At 35.9% G+C, this 22,015-nt stretch overlaps 1 protein-coding gene and 1 long non-coding RNA gene across 2 annotated transcripts; one reads left to right on the top strand and one right to left on the bottom strand.

The window, feature by feature from the left end:
* The first annotated feature begins 3,240 nt into the window (after nucleotides 1-3,240).
* LOC109243603 lies at nucleotides 3,241-7,640 on the top strand. The gene is made up of 4 exons (XR_002070583.1): nucleotides 3,241-4,293; nucleotides 5,533-5,727; nucleotides 5,826-5,980; nucleotides 7,268-7,640. It is a non-coding gene; the product is annotated as an uncharacterized LOC109243603 (long non-coding RNA).
* An 8,979-nt stretch (nucleotides 7,641-16,619) lies between these two features.
* Nucleotides 16,620-19,672, bottom strand: LOC109243601. Its single transcript, XM_019410557.1, has 5 exons — nucleotides 18,982-19,672; nucleotides 18,599-18,747; nucleotides 17,627-18,513; nucleotides 17,381-17,522; nucleotides 16,620-16,820 (listed from the first exon to the last, which is right to left on the bottom strand). The coding sequence occupies exons 1-5, from the start codon at nucleotides 19,670-19,672 to the stop codon at nucleotides 16,620-16,622; spliced, it is 2,070 nt and encodes a 689-aa protein (XP_019266102.1).
* Between the last annotated feature and the right edge of the window lie 2,343 nt (nucleotides 19,673-22,015).

Consider the following 22,015-nt stretch of genomic DNA (forward strand, 5'->3'; position numbering starts at 1 on the left):
TAGATATAAGAATAAGGTAGTGTTCTAATCAAATATATATGGAATACGAGTGTTAGGATTTCTTATCCTATTCTAACCATGTAAGCATGAATAAAATTTGAAGCTATGTGTCAACATATATACAAATTAAATAGTTAGTTTGATTATGATGTTGTCATATTTGCATAAGTGTAAACTCAGACATGAATTATCAAACATACGCTGACATAAGAAATTAGGAGTAAAACTTACTGGACCGAAAAGATTGGCTAACTCTGATATAAACCCTTACTATTATGAAGAAAAATTAAAATAAAGTTACCTTGCCGCAAAATAGCATGGCCAAAGCCATGGAAATTAAAGAACACCTACCACATAATCTGAAAATAGAAGATCATGAAATAAGCAATTCGTGCTGATAACGTGTTATGAAATTAAACTCAAAATAACAATATGAAATAAGAAAATAGACAAGAATGTAGGGAGCAAGAGCTGAGAGATTCTTATTTCTTTCATATATTTAAGTGTATTACAAAATGACTTCTCATCCTCTATTTATGGTACTACATGTATACCAAAAGAATTCCATAAATATGCCATTAAGCATTTGAGATCATGGTGGAAGATCATGGAGGATGTATGGGAGTTACAACCACAACTCCATAAGTATTAGAGTAGTGGGAGTTATGGAAATAATGAAGAAGAGTAGTGGGTATTACTCATTTGGTGGTTATGGACATCCACTATAATTATATTTTAGAGAAATTTTCATAAAACACTATCTTTTAGTAGTAATTAGCCATCTATAGATACCATTTGCTATATTATGGAATATAGATACCTTTTCTGTGGTTATAAGATGTATTTGATGTATTTAAGCTATTGTATTCATGAATACAGTAGCAAAAATAGGCGTGAATCAGGGAAGTCCAGCTAATCAGTTGTTGTATTCGAGTGTATTGGACTGTATTCATGGAGTGAAACATGGGATTACAGCTGGATAGATTATTGTATTCGACTGTATTCACGGCGTGAAATAGGGGATTACACTATTTTTAAAACAGAAAGTGAATCAATTAACATAAATAGACTCCTAATATAACTCAACAAACTCAATTATAACACACAAATTTTGTATTTTTCAGTTATAAAAAAGATTCTCAACCGCAAAATACGATGAAATAGATAGAATACAGAGGGATACTGATAACAACATGATAGGGGATTCAAGAATTACTAAGAAAAATAAGAAAATCAAAAAACGTGCGGAAGCTAAATAAAAATAAAGAAACAAAAAAAGGACGGAAAATTAAAGATAGATTGAATTCAAGAAAGAGTTTCTTGAATTCAAGAAGTCTATTCTTGAAGTTGAATCCTAACAACAACAATTAGCTAACAAAGAACTAATTGCCTTTGGTAGAGAATTAAAAACAAGAGATAGATGGTGAAACCCGACCCTTTAGAATAGCAAGAACAAAAATAAGCCTAAACTTATCACCTTTCTTGAATACCTAGAAGTGATCTAAGATTTAGAAAGAGTTTAATCTTACCACCTTAAGTTGAGTCTTGAAGGTTGAAGAATAAATCCAAGAGTAGCCACACACAAGAGTGCAAGAAAAATCTCACAATTTTTATTGATAATAGTCTAAGTCTAAAAGCAAAGAAGATACCCCTTTATATAGGGAAGGGGTCACGAAATTCTACCTAAAAAAATAAGGAAATAAAATCCTAAACTACTTTGGACAACATGTCCAACTACCATAGGAAAAGGTAAAACTCTAGGAAACAAAAACCAAGTCAATCATGAAAAGTAATTTCAATAATCTTAGGAAAAGAAAAACAAAACCTTAACTACCTAGGAAAGCAAGAAACATGTCCTAACAAACTAGGAAACAAAATAAGGAAACTTGGGGGCCAAGTTTGATTTAGGCGCCTAATTTAGGCCCTCCTTGGCTGGTGCTTGGACCCCAATCAACCTCCTCTTGGACTTGGACTTGGACCATGAAATGAGTGTAGCACTTAGCTAAATCCTCTCCATAATTTTTGAGCTCTTCTGCCACCATTAGCGCCTTCTTGATCTCCCATTGAAGCCCAACAACCTTGTCTTGCTTCTCCTTAGCTTGAGACCTTGTGAATGGCTTTCTTGGTGCTTCTACAGCTTTATCCTTGTCCATGAAGCTATCAGATACATTGAAATACAATGAGAAAAAAGACACTGAATACAATGAAATACATGGAATACAACGAGATACATTGAATTACAATGAAAAAAAAAGATAGTGCATACAATAAAATACAGCGAGATACATTGAAATGCTCTTAAAAAAAAGGTAACAGAATCTTCAAATTGCTCAACCCCAAACTTCAGACGACCTATTTTAGTCGACAATTTTTCGACGACCCATCGGATTCCGACCATGATTCCATAAGCAGCGATGAGAGAAAATTCCAAATTAATAAGGCCTACAGTCCACATGAACTCGGCAGAGTCGTATGCTTTCCGACCCGAACTCGAGTGAAGACCCACAAGTCCCGCCCCTTTCCACTGTAGTTGAAAGTTGAAACCCTAATCAGACGGAAAATCTTTAGAAGTCAGTCGTAGTGGTAGGGTAAATTGAGAGAAGGAAGATGCCTCCTCTGTCGTTGGACAAAATCGGCAAAGTTACCCTTCTCCAGGCTGTGTTCCTGCTTTAGAGTCCTTGTCGCTAGATCGGAAATTTTAATGGATGGGGGAAGAGAATGTGATGTATCAAAGTAGAGAGAGAAAGAAAATAGTGTAACTGATTATCGTATTTAGTGGCTTAGGGCTAGGAAGTAACCAAAATTAAATATTTTGCTATAAACCTTAAAATGTATCTATAGAATATAATTTTTTTAAATGATATTTATTTAAAATAAATAAGGTGTTAACCTTTGTTATAGGAGGTACAAATTCTTATATTTTATTACAAAAGATCATTGTTGAATTCAATGATAATTTATAACCGTGCTTCGCACGGAAAATTTCACATATATTAATATTAGACTAATTGAGGTAGGGGCTAGTCCTATTTATAGAAGCGGTAAGTTTTAGGAAAAGAAGTTAAACTACTGTAGAATTCTTTTCCTTGTATGACACTTTTCTTGACTAAACATAACATTTACATTATAATACTTTATTATATGATTAAAATAAAAAATTTCACGGAGTTCTATTTCTTCCTAACCCTACAAATTCATGGCCTCCATTGCTTCTGAGTCTCGCTCTTTGCCAAGCCACAATAGTGATGGATTATTTTCCCTGTTACCAGACGATATCGTCCACCAAATCCTCAGTTTTCTCACTCTGAGACAGAGAACAATAGCTTCTCTTGTTTCTAAAAAATGGCGTCACATGATGACATCATTGCAAATTTGTGAAAACACATTCTACAAATATATACTGTGAAAATTGCTATGGAAAGAACTGTAAAAACTGCTCTCACATCCGCCATGTTATCAAACTTGGTGGGGACAACAATTTCACGGAATTCTATTTGTTTTGCAGCGCTTTGTTCAAATTGTCCCCAGCTATTTTAGAGTCAAGATTATTAACCGTTCTGCATCTAGACTGCTGCACCCTTGACTTTGGTGATATTAAGGAGTTGCCTCTATTAAAAGAGATATATTTTGATCGCGTTCGGATCTCTCCCATAACTTTCTACATGCTTATCAACAATTGCCCTTCTATGGTTGAGTTGACGTTGAAAGATTGTCCTGACCTAGATTCCATCTTTGTGCCTCCTCATCTGAATGAACTTAAAAAGGTTCATGTGAAACGCCATTTAATTCATGCAATTGAAATAGGAGCTCGAAATCTACGGGAGTTTCACTTGTTGAGTTCATCATCATCATCATCATCACTAGAACTTGATTTGCGGGCATGTACTAAACTACAAGTCCTGAAAATTGATTGTGAGTTCATGCCCGCCGGAATTCCTGAGGTGATTTCCTTGGCATTTCCGCATCTTAAATCCTTGTTTCTTCGTTTATGTAGAAGATTGAACAAAATCAAACTTTTGAGTCCTGAATTGGAGAATTTGACCTTAAGTCACATGATTGACCTTCGCGATGCTACCATTTTTACTCCCAATTTACGTTCCTTCAAGCTAATAGATATAAAAAAACAAAGTCCCAAGCTGGTCTCCAGTGGTAATTGGTTCAAGGCTAACGGAAGTTGAGATTGGGTTGAAGTATGTTTATGCAACCAATAGGTTGCCTGACTTGAGAACTTTTGCTGAAAATTTGGGTGAAAATTTGACCTTCTCCTTGGAAACTAAGGCAACTGAATCAAAGGTATTTTTATGTTAATGACCTTCTCCTTGGAATTATGTTGCATTATTTGAGTGATTCAAAATTTAATGAGCTTATTCTTGAAAAGATACAACATTTTCTGAAAAGATGTATCCAATCTTACAACATGTACATCACATTATCTGAAGATATGTATTGAATCTGTGTAGAATGGCACAACTCATGCCCAAGGAATCATAAGTTAGAGTACTTTCCATAACTCCATCCTTTGAGTCTTTATCATTTCAATCTCCTCCAAAGTCTCTTTCTTATTCACTCTAAATTCATGCAAAGAGTTCCTTAAAATTTCTATTGAGTGCACATGTTAGAAGATTCATGAGTTGTTTGTGTATGTTTGGAGACGGCTCAACAAATTTGGGGGCCTAAAGCACAAACGTCTACGAGAGGCCTCGAGTTCTTTTTAGGGATATTTATACAACTAGTCGGTCATAATCACTGTCTACTTTTCCTAACCGGTATATGTAAAGTATATGCTGGTTATATGCATTTATATGTATTATACATGGATTATACATCGACAGGCTATTTAAGTTAGTTTTTCCTTTTTTTGAAAAGCAAATCTTTTACTCTTATTAAAAGTTAATTCTCTATCTTTTTGAGATGCAAGGTTATTAAAAAAGTATAATCGACTTTTTCAAATAATATTTTTTCAATCTTGATAATATATCTAACTTATTTAATCTCTCTAGATACATTGTTGATCTAGGTAAGAATATAATAATTTTAATCTTAAAATATGTTTTTTCTACTGAAGCAATTACCGGAACTGTTAACATTATTTTATAAGCAATATATGTAGTTATTTAAAAAAGAAACCATCTTTTTTTTCAAGATAAAATAATGTATCTTTTAAGAAATATTGACATATACAAATACTAAGTATTAAGAAATTTGGGGTCCTATAATTGTGAGGTCTATAGTAGTTGCTTGAGCTACTTTACCCATAAGCCGCCCCTGGTTAAGAGTACGATGTCACTTTGCTATGTAGAAATTTACATTGGAAGACAACACTTTTCATTGCGTGCCCTTGAAATGCTTTTCACATCTGAAACTTTATCTCTTCTTTTATTTTTAATTATTGTATGTTGTGTGTCGTTAGGTGTTCTTCTAATTAGTACTTTTATCTTTATTATTTTTTCAATAATTTCGTATTAAATAATTTTCCATTCAATCTTTGTCTAATTTTGACAACTTGTGTTGGATATATTATTTCTTATGTAGGATGTAAAATTTCATTCGAGCAATCATTGGAGCTTTATTCAACCACTTTATATCAAGCATATAAATTTGGTAATATATTATTCATGGGATCCACCGAGATATGGACATTTTATTGATGAATTATTTGGTTACTTCTATCCGCGGACCTTGATGGTGAGAGTAAATTCAGATGCCCTAAAGTATAACTTTATACAGGTAATTTCCAATGTTATGACTTCATTCTTCACCTTAATGTTTTTCTAATCTCTTTCTCCAACTTTCCATTGTACTTTAAATGTTACCAATTTTTGTAGGTCCTATTAGATGAGCTGAAAGGTCAGAAAAGGGAATGCAGCAAGCACTATAAATGTAGTAACAACACGAGTTGGCGTAATTTCTTGAACGGTTTTAAGATCCTCAAATCAACAACAAGACAACCTGCTAATCAAATTCGCTTGAAGTTCCAATGGTAATTGCCTCATAACACACTTCTTATTTTTTTGGTTTAAGAACGCAATTGATACCAATGTTTACAATATATAGCTTAGCAATTTTTTCATAATAATTAATACCCTAGAAGTTGGCCATATTTTTCTTAAAGCTGGGTTACTATAAAAGCACTATTGTTCAAAGCGTAATGGCGATCCAAGACTCAACTACCTCCTAACCTACAACCCTAATACTCGACCTCCACATCTTACACTTGATAGGAAGATGTGGAGGTCGAGTATTAGGGCTGTAGGTTAGGAGGTAGTTGAGTCTTGCCTTACTTTGTACCTTTGTGAGACTAGTCTGGTAGGGTTTTTGTCTAAGATAGCTAGTGACAATGTTGTGTCTTACTATTTCGCTTTTCAGTGTGGGACCTATTTTACTAGCTATCGCTTTTGCTTTGCCATCTTTCTTCTGGATTTCATGTTCATATTTTTCCTATGATTTCTGTGGTGATATTAATATTGTCTTCTTTTGTTTGTTTTCTTGAACCGAGGGTCTTTCGAAAACAGCCTCTCTACTCCTTAGGGGTAGGGGTAAGGTCTGCGCATACACTACCCTCCCCAGACCCCACTAGTGGGATTTTACTGGGTTGTTGTTGTTGTATGCCCTTTCAAAGTAAAAATATTTTGGATACAATTGTATATTTGGTTCTACTGCCATACTAGCTAGCTAATCCCACTTGGGCAATTACAATGGACAAAATAATGAATTTGCATGGGCTTCCAATTTCAAATCTTTCTATTGTTCAACGAGAACACTATTACACAAATATTCTATCTACTTTTGGAATTCCTAGAATGTTTTCCCATATTTTGTTTTCTGCTGTAATTTTTTGCTTATTTATTCTGGGTCATTACCTACAGCAAAAATTATAGTGCTATACATCACGTAACTGCTTGGTGAAGGAATTGGACTTTTGCTGCTAAGTTGTTAAACATATCAAGTTGGTCTTTCTGGATACTGGTTTCTGTTTAGAGGCGGATCCAAGATTTATATTTAATGAGTTAAACTTTTAAGATTCTCAACATTGAACTTATTGTACTGTTAAAATCATCGATTAAGACCTAATATTTGTTGAGATTTTAGTAGGTTTTTATATATTTAACTATACTGTATGTCAAATTATGTCTTCAAATGGACCTGTAGCCAAAGACTACATCCGCATTGTTTCTGATAGAACTAAAATAGGGTTTTTGAAGACTTATTTTTTCATATTAACCTTCTTATGTATACTTAGAAAGCCTCTTCATGCTTTATTTTTCAGGCACCTCCATTAGTTGTGGGCTATTACGATTTGAGCTACTATGCTGGAGAGTACTTTGGTAGCCGCAAACATTATTAAGTGGTTATTCTGAATGTGTGATCTTATCTCGCAGCTTTATGTGGCGGAAAGAATAATTTTTACATATCAAAACCTGATAACATACTGCAAAAACCTTGTTACTCCTACATTCACACTAGACCAAAAGCTTTATTTGAACAATTTATTGGCTGATTGTTTTTTTTGACTTTGTGATTAATTTCGTAGTCTTCTAGTTGTGTTTTCACATCACATTAATCAGGTACTGGATCTTTTGTTTCCCCTGGAAGATTTTCTTGATTCATCAGCCCTGAGCATTTTAAGTCTCTATGTTTAATAATATCTTCTTTTTTGGAGCCAGTGATCTCCTTGTCCTCTGTTTTTGCTCCACCAAATCTGATAGTCGTTTACAAAGTGGATCATTGTTTGGGCTACATCTCTAAGGGAGATTCTATTGACCAACAGAGCAAACAAAAATGATACTTCATATTGCATTCTCGGTTCTGATTAATAGGAAACATTTGATTTAAAGAGTAAGGGAGAACTCAAATGCCAGCATAGAAATAGAAAAAGTAGTGCATCAAAATGGAATTCTTCTAAGATCCATTGCTCGATTTTGCTGCATGCTTTCCCAAAATGCAGAGAGATTATCTCACGGTTTATTCTTTGCATCTTTTCTTGATAAATGTAAGAGTTCTTTCGTATGATCTATTCTTTTATAATGAAAAACGAAACGCAGAATGTAGCCTTGACAGACTTAATTTCAAGTTTGGAATGATCAACCACTTCTTCTTCCCGCTATTGACCAATTTACTGAAGAAGTTCAATAGTGGAACAAGTCCACTTTTGGAAACATTTTTAAACGTAAGCGTAAACTGTTAGCTCGCTTAGGAGGGATCCAATCATCAATGAATTATCCCACAAGCTTGTTCCTACAAAATTTGGAACATGAATTAATCAATGAATTCAAACAAATACTAAGGCAAGAGGAAGAATTTTGGAAATTAAAATCGAGAATTAATTGGTTAAATGATGGCGATGCCAACACACGCTTTTTTCATCTATCAACCCTTAATAGAAGAAGACATAATCGAATAACTGCTTTACAGGATGATGGGGGTAATTGGATTACTGATCAAGCTCTTATCAAAGTCAACATTACTAACTATTACCATACACTCTTCACTACACATTCCACCATTTCCTACAGACACCATTCAATTCAACCGTATAATCTCGTAACTGAGGTAGAAAAACAACAATTAGCTCTACCACTTCAGGATCATGAAATTATTAGTGCTTTCAACTCTTTCAAGCCTCTTAAAGCACCAGGCCCTGATGGCCTACATCCCTATTTTTACCAAAAATATTGGAATACGGTTGAAAGCTCTGTTAAATCCTTTTGCCATACAATTTTTAATAATCATCACATAAATCCCTCTATCGACAAAACTCTCATTTGCTTAATTCCAAAAAATAAAACAGCGTCTACAATTTCTCAATTTAGACCTATAAGCCTTTGTAACACAATCTACAAAGTTATTACTAAAATTATCTCTAACAGGCTAAAACCAATTTTCCAGCACATTGTTCATCCCACTCAATCTAGCTTCCAAAAGAATCGTCGTGCTACCGACAACGCCATCATTGTCCAGGAATTAATGTCTCGTTTCCAAAAAATGAAAGGAAAAACATCTTACATGCTACTCAAACTTGATCTTGAGAAAGCCTTTGACCAACTAGAATGGTCATTTATTCACTATACACTAGTTATCCTTAACTTCCCACCAAATTTCATTAATTCATCATGTCTTGTGTTACAACAACTTCGACATCAATCCTTATTAATGGCAATCCAACGGATTATTTTAATCCAACAAGGGGCATTCGTCAAGGAGATCCTCTATCGCCATATCTCTTCATACTATGCCTTGAAATGCTATCTCGCCAAATCAACACGGCAGTAGATCATCGTGCTTGGCAACCAATTCCTATATCTCCAAAAGGACCTTCACTATCACACTTATTTTTTGCGGATGATATTATCTTAGCGGCAAAAATAAGTCCATCTACTTGTGACTCCATCATCAACACTATATAGAAATTCACAACCTATTCGGTCCAAACGCTAAACTTTCAAAAATCAAAAATATTTTTCTCAAAATCATGCCCTTTAAATGTAAGAACTTCTGTTTTAGAGCTATTCCATATGAAAGAGGGAAAATAATTTGGTAGATACTTGGGCTTTCCCATCTTCATTAAAAAACCAACAACAAATGATTTCCAATTTCTACTAGATAATTTCAAAAACAAATTAGCTGGATGGAAAATAAAATTCTTAACAAGGGTTGGTCGCACTACTCTTATCCGCTCAACCCTCAACCAACTAACCAACCACATCATGCAGTATATCACAATCCCTAGCAATATCCTATCTCTTTTAAATAGATACCAAAGAAATTTTCTTTGGGGTACAACTCAGCAAAAGAAAAAACTTCACCTCCTTAAGTGGGACAGTGTTGCTCAACCACTTGACCAAGGTGGCTTGGGCATACAAAAACTATCCACGAAAAATAAAGTGTTACATGCAAGTCTTGCATGGCGACTATTCCAAAACCACAACAACTTTGGTCACAAGTTCTAATAAATACTTACATCCGCCCTCATAAGACGCCAAAACGTTTCCCTACTTTCATATGGAAAAATCTCATAAATGGCTGGTCACTGCCGTTTGGGTTATAATTGGAACATCACAAACGGCAAACATATCAAATTTTGGACAGACCCATGGCTTACTCATAATTTTACACTAATTTCCTACCTACATGGTCCTTTCCCACCCAATGAACAACACAAAAGGGTATCTGATTATTATTTGAAAATAAGTGGCACTTTGACAAACTTCCACTTGCTCTTCCAACTGAGTTAAAAAATACCATCTACAATATTTATATGCCACATCACCACCTCAATTATGATCAGATCTACTAGGATCTAACAAATGATGGTATCTTCTCTGTTAAATCCAGCTACAAATCACTAGATCCAATTGAAAGTACTCAATACTCTTACAAATGGATTTGGAAGCACAAAATTTCATCTAAAATATCTTTTTTCCTATGGCTCCTTTCACACAACCGACTACCTACTGCTATATACCTATCCAAATTAGGTATCATCACTTCCAATATTTGTAAGCAATGCCAAATGGATCCAGAAAAAATTCCACATATCTTCCTCAAATGTCCAAAAGTAACCCAACTATGGGCACATTTAAACATAATCCCTCCAACTCCTTCCTATACGCCTCCTACAGGAACATCATCAAATCTTTCTCATAATTCACAATGGTTATATAACCTCGTACATATGCCTTCACAATCAATTTCATATAACATCCCAAATACCATCTTCATTTCCTTCGCACTATGGCATATATGGAATGTTCGTAATAAAAACACATTGGATACTCAAAATATGAACATTAATCTTCATTTGATTCAAACTACGGCTGCTGAATACTTTTTCTTAATCCCACATAATAGCTTAAAGATACAAACCATACCTCATAATATCAAATGGCATCCCCCATCACCACCTTACTATAAACTAAACATCGATAGTGCACCTTCCCCTGCTCAAAATAGCTATGGAATAGGAGGTGTTTTTCGCAACACACAGGGACACTGGGTCATGGGCTTCGCAGGAGGATCACCTCCAGCAACTGCCATCCAAACAGAATTACTAGCATTACTCATGGGGTTGCAGCTTGCTGTGCGATACGAATACACACCACTTATCATTGAAACAGATGCTCACGACATCTTGAGTATGTTAAATACATCTAACATGCATCACACTAACATTTTAAATGACTGCAGGTTATTGCTTCAACAGTTGGGTAGGCCTTCTCTACAACATATCTACAAGGAGCAAAATAGTGTTGCAGATAGTCTGGCTCAATATGGGGCCAAGCAAGCAATTACCAATAGTTGCATTTCTTTTGTCACACCACCACCTTTTGTCGCAACTTTCTACAATTAAGATATAGTGGGAACAATGCAGGAGACTTGTTAACATGAACAAACAACTTAACCCTACTTTGTCTCCCATTTGTAATACTCATATTTTGCGTAGTAATGCACCCCATGTAGGGGCACTTGTTGTAGCTTCTAATAGTACTAGCTCTAGTTTACAAACTAACATGCCTGTAAGGCATCTAGCTCCCTGTACTAATGTAAGGTTTTAATATTTTAATATAAGTCTTTCTTTCCGACAAAAAAAAAAAAGACTTAATTTAAAAAAAAAGGTTATTGTCGACGATGTAAGAATTCACATTTTCTTTATTAGATGATGGTAATGATACTATATAGGTGCTCTCAAAATAACAGCCGAAAAAAAAAATATTTTTTGTATATATATATATATATATATATATATATATGTATATATTTGTAGAATTTTTTGTATATATATATATATATATAATATATATATATATATATATATATAATAATATATATACTATATATATATATAATATATATATATATATATATATATATATATTATATATATATATATATATATACAAAAATTAACAAATTTTATACAATTTTTCGGCTACCGAATGTAAATAGTTTTTGGTGCGGCTAAAAGTAATAATACCCCTTCTTTATTGCCGGTTTGCAAAGAGAGTGGGGATGGCGGCAAATTTTTTTAAGAAACCTGAAAAATCTCCAATAGTTATGACTAGGAGTGTCAATGGATCTTCAAAAACCTACGAAATCGGTCGAACCAAACCGTACCGAACCGATTATTAGATTTATTTAATAAAACCGTAGATTTTTATATAAACTTATAACCGTACCGAATATTAGGGTAGGTTTTAAATTTTATAAAAATAAACCGAAAAAACCCGAACCGTACCGAATAACATTATATATGAAAAATATATTTTATATACTAAGTTTAAAAAAAACAAAACATTATTATTTTTTCTGGTCTTAGGATTATGGTAATGGCTACAAGTGACCAAATAATTAATATCCAAAGTCTCAACTTCCGCACACATTTTGCTACTCATATCGAAACTTAATTAGTTCTAACATCTTAAGTACCAAGCCACTGGGTATTTCAACGATCTTCAGTAGCAAGACACAAGGTATTAGATATCTTTCTACTCGTATGATTTAGATATCTCTTGTTGGATACTACTCTTTTAATAAGCTCTATTCTTGAGTCCAAATTGATTAGTATCTTTCCACTTGTATGATTTATATCTCTCTTGTCTTTGCTTATTTTGTTTTACGCTACCATAGAATAGTACGATGAATTTTTATGTTGGACGTCTTTCATGTTCCTTATCATCACTTTGAAAATAGTAAAAATGACTAGAAAGTTTTGTCAAAGTCCTATGTAAGTACATATTTATCGCATTCTAACTTCGCATAGCGACTCTTGTATGACGTTGTTTCATAAAAAATACCAAAAAATTAACCGAACCGTACCGACACTGATGAGAAACCGAGATGATTGTGACGGTTCCGAAAAGTCTAATTTTGGTTATACAAAATGGAATAACTCAAAAATTGGTATGATACAAATTTTATAAAATAACCGACCGAACCGAACCATTAACACTCACAGTTATGACCTAAGTAAAATTAAACAATTATGGCCTTATAATGGATATTTAAGAGGTAGGAATTAATAGGAATTTTTGTGGAAAGCCATCTATGCATTTTGCACTTTCAGTTTATACAAATTATTAAACTCGGGTTAAAATCTTTGATGACCTATCAACAGTTAACCAGTTTTCTATGAATGATTCTTCAATTTTATTGCAAGCACTCGAAGGGAGAGGAGGCGCTAGAGTAAAAATAGGTCATGTAGTAAGAAGAAAGGGTTCCAACTTTCAGTAACAGAAATCCAAGTTACAATAAAATTTCTTTTCTTTTTTCTAGGAAACTTTGCTTTACTAAACCTTATATAACCACATAAGGAATGGAGTAATAATAGCTTTTAGTAATAAAACTTTTGCTTTCACAAAGTTTACCACACAAAATTCATGGCCTCCAATATTGCTTCGGATTCCGTCTCGGCGTTACCAGATGACATACTCCACCGCATAATCCTTTATCCTCTAACTCTGAAACAAAGAGCAATAGCATCTCTTGTTTCCAGATTATTAACTGTCCTGTATTTAAAAGGTTACATATTTGAGGAGAAAAACTTTGAGGAATTTCCTTCATTGAAAGAGATATATTATTTTGATTACGTTTCTATCTCTCCTACAAATTTGTCCAAGTTTATCAGCGGGTGCCCTTCTATTGTTGAGTTAACTTTGAAAGATTGTTACAATGACAAATATTGTCTATCTCCCATCTCACTGCCGGATCGGATATGAATGAACTTAAAAAAGTTCATGTGAGTGGTACTGACATTGAGTCAATCGAAATAAAAGCTCGAAATATGCTGGAGTTTCACTTGTTTAGTTCATCACATCAGCACTGAAACTTGATTTAAACTCTTGTAGTAAGCTACGGGTCCTGAAGATAGATTGTGAATACATTCCCATCGGATTTCCTAAAGAGATTTCCTCAGCATTCCCGTGTCTTAAATCCTTATTTCTTCGTTTATGCAAAAGATTGAATACAATCAAGCTTTTGAGTCCTGAACTGGAGAATTTGAACTTAAGTGACATGGTTGACTTGGATGATGCTATCATTGTTAATGCATGTTCATGCAATCAATAGGTTGCTTCAGTTGAGAAATTTTGCTGAAAATTTGGGTGAAAATTTGACCTTCTCTTTGACAACTAATGCAACTGAATCAAAGGTATGGACATGGCTAAATGATAAACCGATTGCTAAACTAAATATTCAATTTCCTTTTAAGTTTGACAATTCTTGTTGAATATAATTTGCGGCTGTCTATGAAGGAGGTGAGATTTGATTCGCGCAATCACGGAAGCAACATTCAACCACTTCGTATCATGCATATAAATTTGAAGATACTCTTTTCACGGGTACCAAGATATGAAACTCTAATTGATGAATTGTTTAGTTACTTTCATCCGCAGACCTTGCTAGTGGGAGTAAGTTCAGAGGCCGACAGCAAATATAACTTTATACATGTATGTTTTAGTGTTATGAATTCATTCTTCACCTTAATATTTTCCTATTTGTACTTCTTCTTTTTCCCCCAATTTTCACCAATGTATGTATGAACTTGAAATAGGTCCTATTGGATGAACTGGAAAGACCGGGAAAGGGGATGCCACAAGTGTTGTAAATGTTGTAACATGTGTTGGCGCTATTGCTTGAAAGGCTTTAAGATCCTCGAATCAACTACAATTACAAGACAAGGCGCTGAATTAAATTAGCTTGGAGTTCCAATGGTAGATGCTTCATAAGAGCAGGGGCGGAGCTAGAGTGTCGGGAGGGGTTCGGCGGAATACAGTAGCTTTGGTTCAAACACTGTATTTGTCTTAAAGTTTTGTTGTATAATGTATAAATTATTAATTAGAACCCAATAACTTCAAATGATTAGAATCTGAACCCATAAACTTAAAATCTTGGCTCCGCCGCTGCATAAGAGTAGTTTTATGTGTCTACTCAAATACATACATTGGTGGAACATAGCATATTTGTAACGATTGTTAAAGAAAAAGAAAGAATTTAAAGAAAAATATCCGATCTCATTCCATTGACACCTGCAAATGAGCAGAGAATGTCCCTTTTTAAGAAGGACAGTGACAACTATTAAAATAACAAACTAATTGAGGAGACAACACGTGTCCCTCTTCTAGAACTTTTCCTAAGCTTCCTTCCTAAGGGCTAAAATGAAAATAATTAAACTTATGGGTTTAAAGAACCCACTCATTCTATTTACAAAAGGTCCGCTATTAACAAATAGCATAAGTCTTCTTCTTCATAGTGATGATCTCAGGTCGTCACATTCCATTCTCCTTCAGCAAGAACCATGAGTGATTCAAGGTTCATCAAAATTCGAAAATTGAGATTTTAAGAAAGAGTATTCTTCCCATGTTGCCTCTTCTGGTGATAAATTTTCCCATTGAACCAGTACTTGAGTTGAGGCTCTATTCCCTTTTTTTACCATCTTTCGATCAAGAATGCCTATTGGTTCTACAAGCATTTGGCCCTCCTGGTTGCACAAAGGTAGGTTTTGTGCTGCAAAATTCTGATTGGCAATGGTTTTCTTCAGTTGAGATACATGAAAAACTGGGTGAATGCGAGAACTCGAAGGCAGCTTGGGTTTGTACGCCACTGGTCCGACCTTCTGAATAACCTCATAGGGGCCAAAGAACTTAGCTGATAATATCAAATTTCTTCTTACCGCTATTGACACTTGCCTGTGAGGTTGCAATTTGAGAAACACCCAATCCCCAATTTCAAATTTCCTGTCAATCCTGTGTCTGTCTGCATTTTGCTTCATTCTGACCTGAGCTTTTTCGAGGTTGTCCTTAAGGATTTGAGCCATTACCTGTCTGTTCCTAATGATTTGGTCTGCCGGGCTCAATGTAGATTGTGCAATTAGCTCAAAGGTGGGTTGTGGAGGCTCATATCCATATAAGGCTTTAAAGGGAGTCATTCCAATTGCTGATTGGAAGTTAGAATTATACCAAAATTCTGCTAAGGCCACCCACTTGCTCCATTCTGAGGGACGGTGACCCGTCATGCATCTGAGGTATGTTTCCAAGCAACGATTCAATCTTTCAGATTGCCCATCGATTTGTGGATGGTATGCCGAGCTCATTCGCAATTACACCCCAACCCTTTGAACAGGTATTTCCATAGTGTGCTTACGAAAATGGGATCCCTATCTGACATAATCAAACTAGGTAATCCACGTAACTTGCAAATGTTATCTAAAAAGACTTGCGCAATCTGACTAGCTGAATATGGTGTGTGAGTGTGAAGAAATGGGCATATTTGGTGTAGCGATCGATCACCACCAAAATGGAGTCTTTACCCAACGACTTTGGTAACCCATCAATAAACTCCATAGCCACATGCTCCCAGGCCCTAGACAGAATAGACATTGGTTGCAAGAGGCCCGGATATGCAACATTTCCCTCTTTGTTGCGTTGACAAACTTCGCAACTCTGGACTTGTGTTTTTACTTCACTAGGCAAGTTAGGCTAGTAAAATAAAGCCTTCAACCTTTGCAATGTAGCCAACACTCCTGAGTGTCCTCCCCATGGTGTAACATGCATATCATTGATTAGCCTTGATCTTATGTTGCCCTTTTCTCCGACCCAAACTCTGCCACGATACCTGAGGATGCCCTGTTATAATGAAATGTTAGGTACTGCATTTGGGCCCAACGAGAGATTAGTGAGCAATTCTTGAATCTTTTGGTCATTCTCATAGCTTTCTACCACTTCAGACACCCACTTTGGCTGAGCTATGGACAATCCTAAGCATTCTTCTTCCTCCTCTGTTTCAAACCTTCTTGACAGAGCATCTGCTGCCAAATTTTCAGCTCCTTTCTTGTATTGAATGTCATAGTGCAAGCCCAACAACTTGGTGATGCCTTTTTGTTGTAAGGATGTAGTGATTCTTTCTCAAAAACTTGAGAGAAAAATGATCTGTTTTGATCACAAAGGGTCTTGGCTGGAGATAATGATGCCACTTCTCAACTACCATCAACAGTGCAATAAGCTCCTTTTCGTAAGTTGAAAGCCCAAGGTGTTTAGGACTTAAGGCTTGACTGAGATAGGCTATGGGTCTGCCTCCTTGGGTGAAACTGCCCCTACTCCTTTGCCACTGGCATCCACTTCTACTACGAAAGTAGTAGTAAAATTTGGTAAAGAAAGCATAGGGCCTGACTCATCGCTTGTTTCAGTTCACCAAAGGCAGTAGTGGCTGCCTCATTCCATTAAAAATTTCCTTTTTTGAGAAGAGTTGTAAGCGGCTCATTGATGGTAGCAAAATTGCGTATAAACCGCCTGTAGTACCCCGTCAGTCCATGGAACCCTCTAAGTTCTTTAATTGTCTTGGGTTATGGCCACCCAATCATAGCTTCCACCTTTGCTTTGTCTGTGCTTACCCCTTCTCCTGAAATGATGTGGCCCAAATACTCTACTTGAGTTTGTGCAAGTGAACACTTTGACCTATTAGCCACCAGCTGATTTTCTCGAAGCACCCTAGACACAAGTTCCAGATGTTTGAGATGATCTTGTAGTGTTGCACTATAAATTAAAATGTCATAAAAAACATCAAGACAAACTGTCTGAGATAAGGCCTGAAAATATTGTGCATTAAGGCTTGAAAAGTGGCCGGTGCGTTAGTTAACCCAAAAGGCATAACTCTAAATTCCCATAACCCATGATGAGTTTTTAAAGCCGTCTTGTGCTCCTCACCCTCCTTCATTCTGATTTGGTGATATCCTGAACGAAGGTCCAATTTGGAGAATAATTTTGCGCCATTAAGCTCATCCAGTAAATCTTCTACCACCGGAGTTGGGTATTTATTCTTCACTGTTGCTTCATTTAATTTTCTGTAATCCACACACATTCGCCAACTTGAATCCTTTTTCTTTACCAAAATGACTGGAGAGGCAAAGGGGGATATACCGGGAGATACCGTCTGGGCATCAAGCATTTCAGCCACTATTTTTTCAATGGTATTTTTCTGTTCAAATGAGTACCTATAGGGCCTGAGATTTACTGGCTTGGCCCCAGGTAGTAGCTCGATCTGATGGTCGCAGCTGCGATGTCGTGGTAACCCTCGTGGCTCGTAAAAAATGTCTTTATTTTTGGTCAATAAGTACTGGACTTCTTCATGAATGGTCTCCTTGTTATGGGCTAGATCTTCCTGGCTTAACTCGAAGAGTTGGCCCAAGCAACTACATTGTCCAGTAAGCAACGACCTGTCTATTGTTTTAGAATCAGCTATGGACAGGGCTTGCGACTCTTGATCCCCTAGTAACGTTAGTCTTTTGTCTCCTTTAATGAAGGTGATGCTCAAGGGACGAGTATGTAGTAAAATTGGGGCAATGGTGTTGAGCCAGTCCATTCCTAACACCATATCACAACCTCCTACTTTCAACAACCCCACTTGAAAGACAAACTCTTCTTTCCCCATTTTCCACTTAAAATTTGGACTAAATTCGTGATAGTCCAGAATGTGACCGCTAGCAACCTTCACCTTCATGGGCTTCTGAAGCCACTGGACCTGGGCCTTCAAGTTTTTGACCACTTGTGGATCCACTTAACTGTGGGTGGACCCACTATTCAATTAAAATTATCACCATACAATTCTTTACCCAACCCTGTATTTTGATTGTTTTAGCATTAGATCCCAGGCCCAATACTGCATTAATTGAAACTTCACCCTCTTCTTGGTCTTGAGATTCCGATTCTTCCCCTATCCCTCCTGTTTCTTCCACCATTACTTCTTCTACACCCTCCTCCCCTGCCAAGGTATTTAATGCGTTGGCCTTACATTGGTGGTCTAGGTGATATTTCTCATGGCAAGTAAAACAGATGTTTTGGGCCCTCATTGTCTCATAGGAAAGGTTTTTGGAAGTAGTGGCTCGGTTAACAAAAGGTGTTTGGGCTTTTGTTGGCTGTGTGGAATGGGAATTTCTTTGGGTCATGAAATTGGGTGTTTAACCGGTGGAATTAAACCTTTGGTTAGTCTGATTACTCTTGAGAGCACTTTTTGCTGCGAACTTTTTGTACATGGCTTCCGCCTTTCTTTCATGAATTTTTGCAAGGTCATATGCAACCACTAAGCTACGGGGATTAGCCAGTGATACATTATCTTGAATATCCAATGTAAGGCCACTAATGAAACACTCAACAAAATATGCCTCGTCTAAATTTGGATTGGTAACCCCCATCAAGCACCTTAATTCTTCGAACTTCTTCTGATAACTTTCAACGTTGGCCACTTGTTGCACTTGTTTAAACTCCTTGATAATTTGTGTTGGCCTAATATTGCCATAGCATATGCATACACCTAAGCAAAATATAGGCCAAGTCACCCTTCCTCTTTTGTCAAACACATAATTATCAAACCACATATCAATTTCATCCTTCAAATTCATGGAGACATATGTCATTTTCTCCTCCTCGTCCACTCCATAAAGGTCAAAAAATCTGTTGCATCTTCTAATCCATGCCTTTGAATTTTTTCTATCAAACTCAAGAAATGGCATTTTAGCTTTGGGCTCTTTATAGCGAGATCTGGAAGTATCCAGCCCATTAAATGCTTGCAAGTTGCCCCCAAATGGTTGGGGATGGAACGACCCCAAAGAAACTGAGAAAGCTGAAGCCCAAAATCTTGCTGACAACATCGGCTGGTAAGAAAGGGACGGGGTATACGAGTAAGGCATAGTGGAGGTGTATGAGTAAGGCATCGTGGTGTTAATAGGGGACTGACACGGGTGGAAAAGAGGGAAGGGAATACGGAATATGAGATGTGAAGTTGAAGAAAGAGGGTGGTGGTGGTAGGCTCAAGGGAGAGGAGGTTAAGTAAAACGTTTGCACTAGTGGTCTGTAGGAGTGGGCTGCCAAATTTAATGGTTGTGTGGTGGTTGAGGTGGTATCTGAAAATGGTGGAAGTTGAAAGGGTACCCAGAGGTAAGGTTGACAGAGATGGGGAGACGAAGGGAGTGGTATTCCTCAGATTACCTCATATTGATGAATAGCTCGAGTCACGAACAAAGCTACCCTGAGAAATGGCCACTGTGGACCCCAACGTCGGAGAAACAACTGCTCTTCGATTGGCGTCCATCTGTATAAGCAAATTGTAATATCCCATGATTTTTAACCAAGGATATATTAGTCATTTAGTAATTAATCAAAAAAAAGAGATGCACAAAAAGAAAGAAAATTTAACCAAATCTAACAAAAAGAACTAACAAAACAAACAAAACAAAAAGAAGTATGTAAATGGGCCTTACCCATCAGCAACGTGAGGGCATAGGAGAAAAATTAAAAGAAAAAGAAATAAAAGGGCTAAAGGGATTTTGGGAAAAAAGGGACGTAGTGAAACAGAAGCTTCAATTAGAATAGAATTGAGATTTAAGAACAAAAAAAAATTAAAGAAGGCTCATCCAGGTAAGAGGCAAAGAAAGCAAAGAAGGGATTTCGTTGTCTCAGATTCAACAGGGCATAAGAATTAGAAAGGAGCGCTGGTTTAGTCCTTGTTCCGCAGAACTCCTACCCTACTGGGAAAGTAAATTTACACTCTTGAGTCTCAGCGATAAGCTCCAGGTAATTACATATATTTTCCTCCTTTTGAAATAGTAGAAATTTTATATACATGATTCTTATAGGACTAAGTAGATATGATTTTTAAATTGGATTAAGAGTTTAAAAGATAAAGTTTAGAAAATTTGGGAAAAACTCATGAGACTTTTCCATGAATTAACTGGGTATATTATATGAATTGGTTGTATTTAATATATTTTGAATTGGTTTAAGTTAACTGTAGAAGTGACTTGGGATACTGAAATGGGTCATGATATTTCGAGCGGAATAAGAGGGATTAGTTAGGTTATTATAATCGGTGAATTAGGAGTCAAATATCAAACCTCGAGGGTTGGACATTCTAAATTAGCTATGAATTAGCCTAAACATGGAAATTAACATGAGATCGATATTATGTAATTATAGATTGATTGGAGGAATTTGTGCGAACGGCTCGAGGTGAAGCATTTGGCATTTCGGTACGAGTACTGTGAGTAGTAATCTTACCACAATTTGTTTTTTTATAACCTGCATGATTTATATATGATTTTGAAAATAAATATATTACCGATGCTTTGAAATTGCATGTGGGACAAGTTCTTTACTTGATATGATACCGAACAGTTTACTTGAGATGTTTACCGATTAATCTAAATGTTCTCACCATTACTAGATATGTTTTACCGTTACTTGAGATGTTACAGTTATTTGAAGTATTCTCACTGTTACTAGATATGTTTTACTGTTACTTGAGACATGATTACTGTTACCGAAATAAATTACAAGATTTGATAAGGAATGATATGCCCTTTATTATTTTAAAAATGCTTTTGTACGAGTATTTACTATTTACAAGAAAGAGTATAAATGGGAGGAGACTTTGAAGGATCCCGTAGCTAACAGCGGGTTCGTTAGACCTGGTGCACCTTGTATTTGCAGATTATCGATTACAGTTATAGCCCTCGCTAGTGGGAAGGCAGAATTAGCATACAGTTACAGTTTTCCCTCGACTAGGGACCTACAGTTTTATTTGACTCATTTTACGAAGGGGTCCATACAGTGATACAGATTACATGATCCTTCCTTAGAAACCTCCCAAACAAAAAGATTTGATATGACACAGTGCTTACCGAGTCTATTACTGAATTGTTAAATTAATTTCTATTACAGGAAACACATGATGAGACTGATTATTATTACTGTTTTTTTTGAAAGGGCATTTTAATTTTATGATACTTCCTAATTATTATTATACATGCATGTTTTCTGACTTGTCCCCAATTAAAAAAGGTTGTGGTTAAGTGTTATTACTCACTGAGCTAGCGACTCACTCCCCGCTATTTTTTTCCAGAGACAACAGTTGAAGGGCGAGGATTTCATTAGTCAGACGCACAAGTTGATAGTTTCTGGTGAGCCCCGCATTTGTTCGCGTGGGCGGAGATTTTATTTATTGTTATTGTCTTTTCGTTGAACTCTTAGAGTCG

Source organism: Nicotiana attenuata, unplaced genomic scaffold (assembly GCF_001879085.1).
Source record: "Nicotiana attenuata strain UT unplaced genomic scaffold, NIATTr2, whole genome shotgun sequence".
Classification (NCBI taxonomy): Eukaryota; Viridiplantae; Streptophyta; class Magnoliopsida; order Solanales; family Solanaceae; genus Nicotiana; species Nicotiana attenuata.

What these genes read in the sequence shown, in the direction of transcription:
- LOC109243601 (XM_019410557.1), bottom strand. Translation starts at nt 19,672, where the DNA reads ATGCCTTACTCGTATACCCCGTCCCTTTCTTACCAGCCGATGTTGTCA. An exon ending in AGCAAAAAGTGCTCTCAAGA is followed by an intron (nt 18,748 to 18,981) that starts GTAATCAGACTA and finishes ATACCTTGGCAG; the next exon opens with GGGAGGAGGGTGTAGAAGAA. An exon ending in TTTAGAGTTATGCCTTTTGG is followed by an intron (nt 17,523 to 17,626) that starts GTTAACTAACGC and finishes TTTAATTTATAG; the next exon opens with TGCAACACTACAAGATCATC.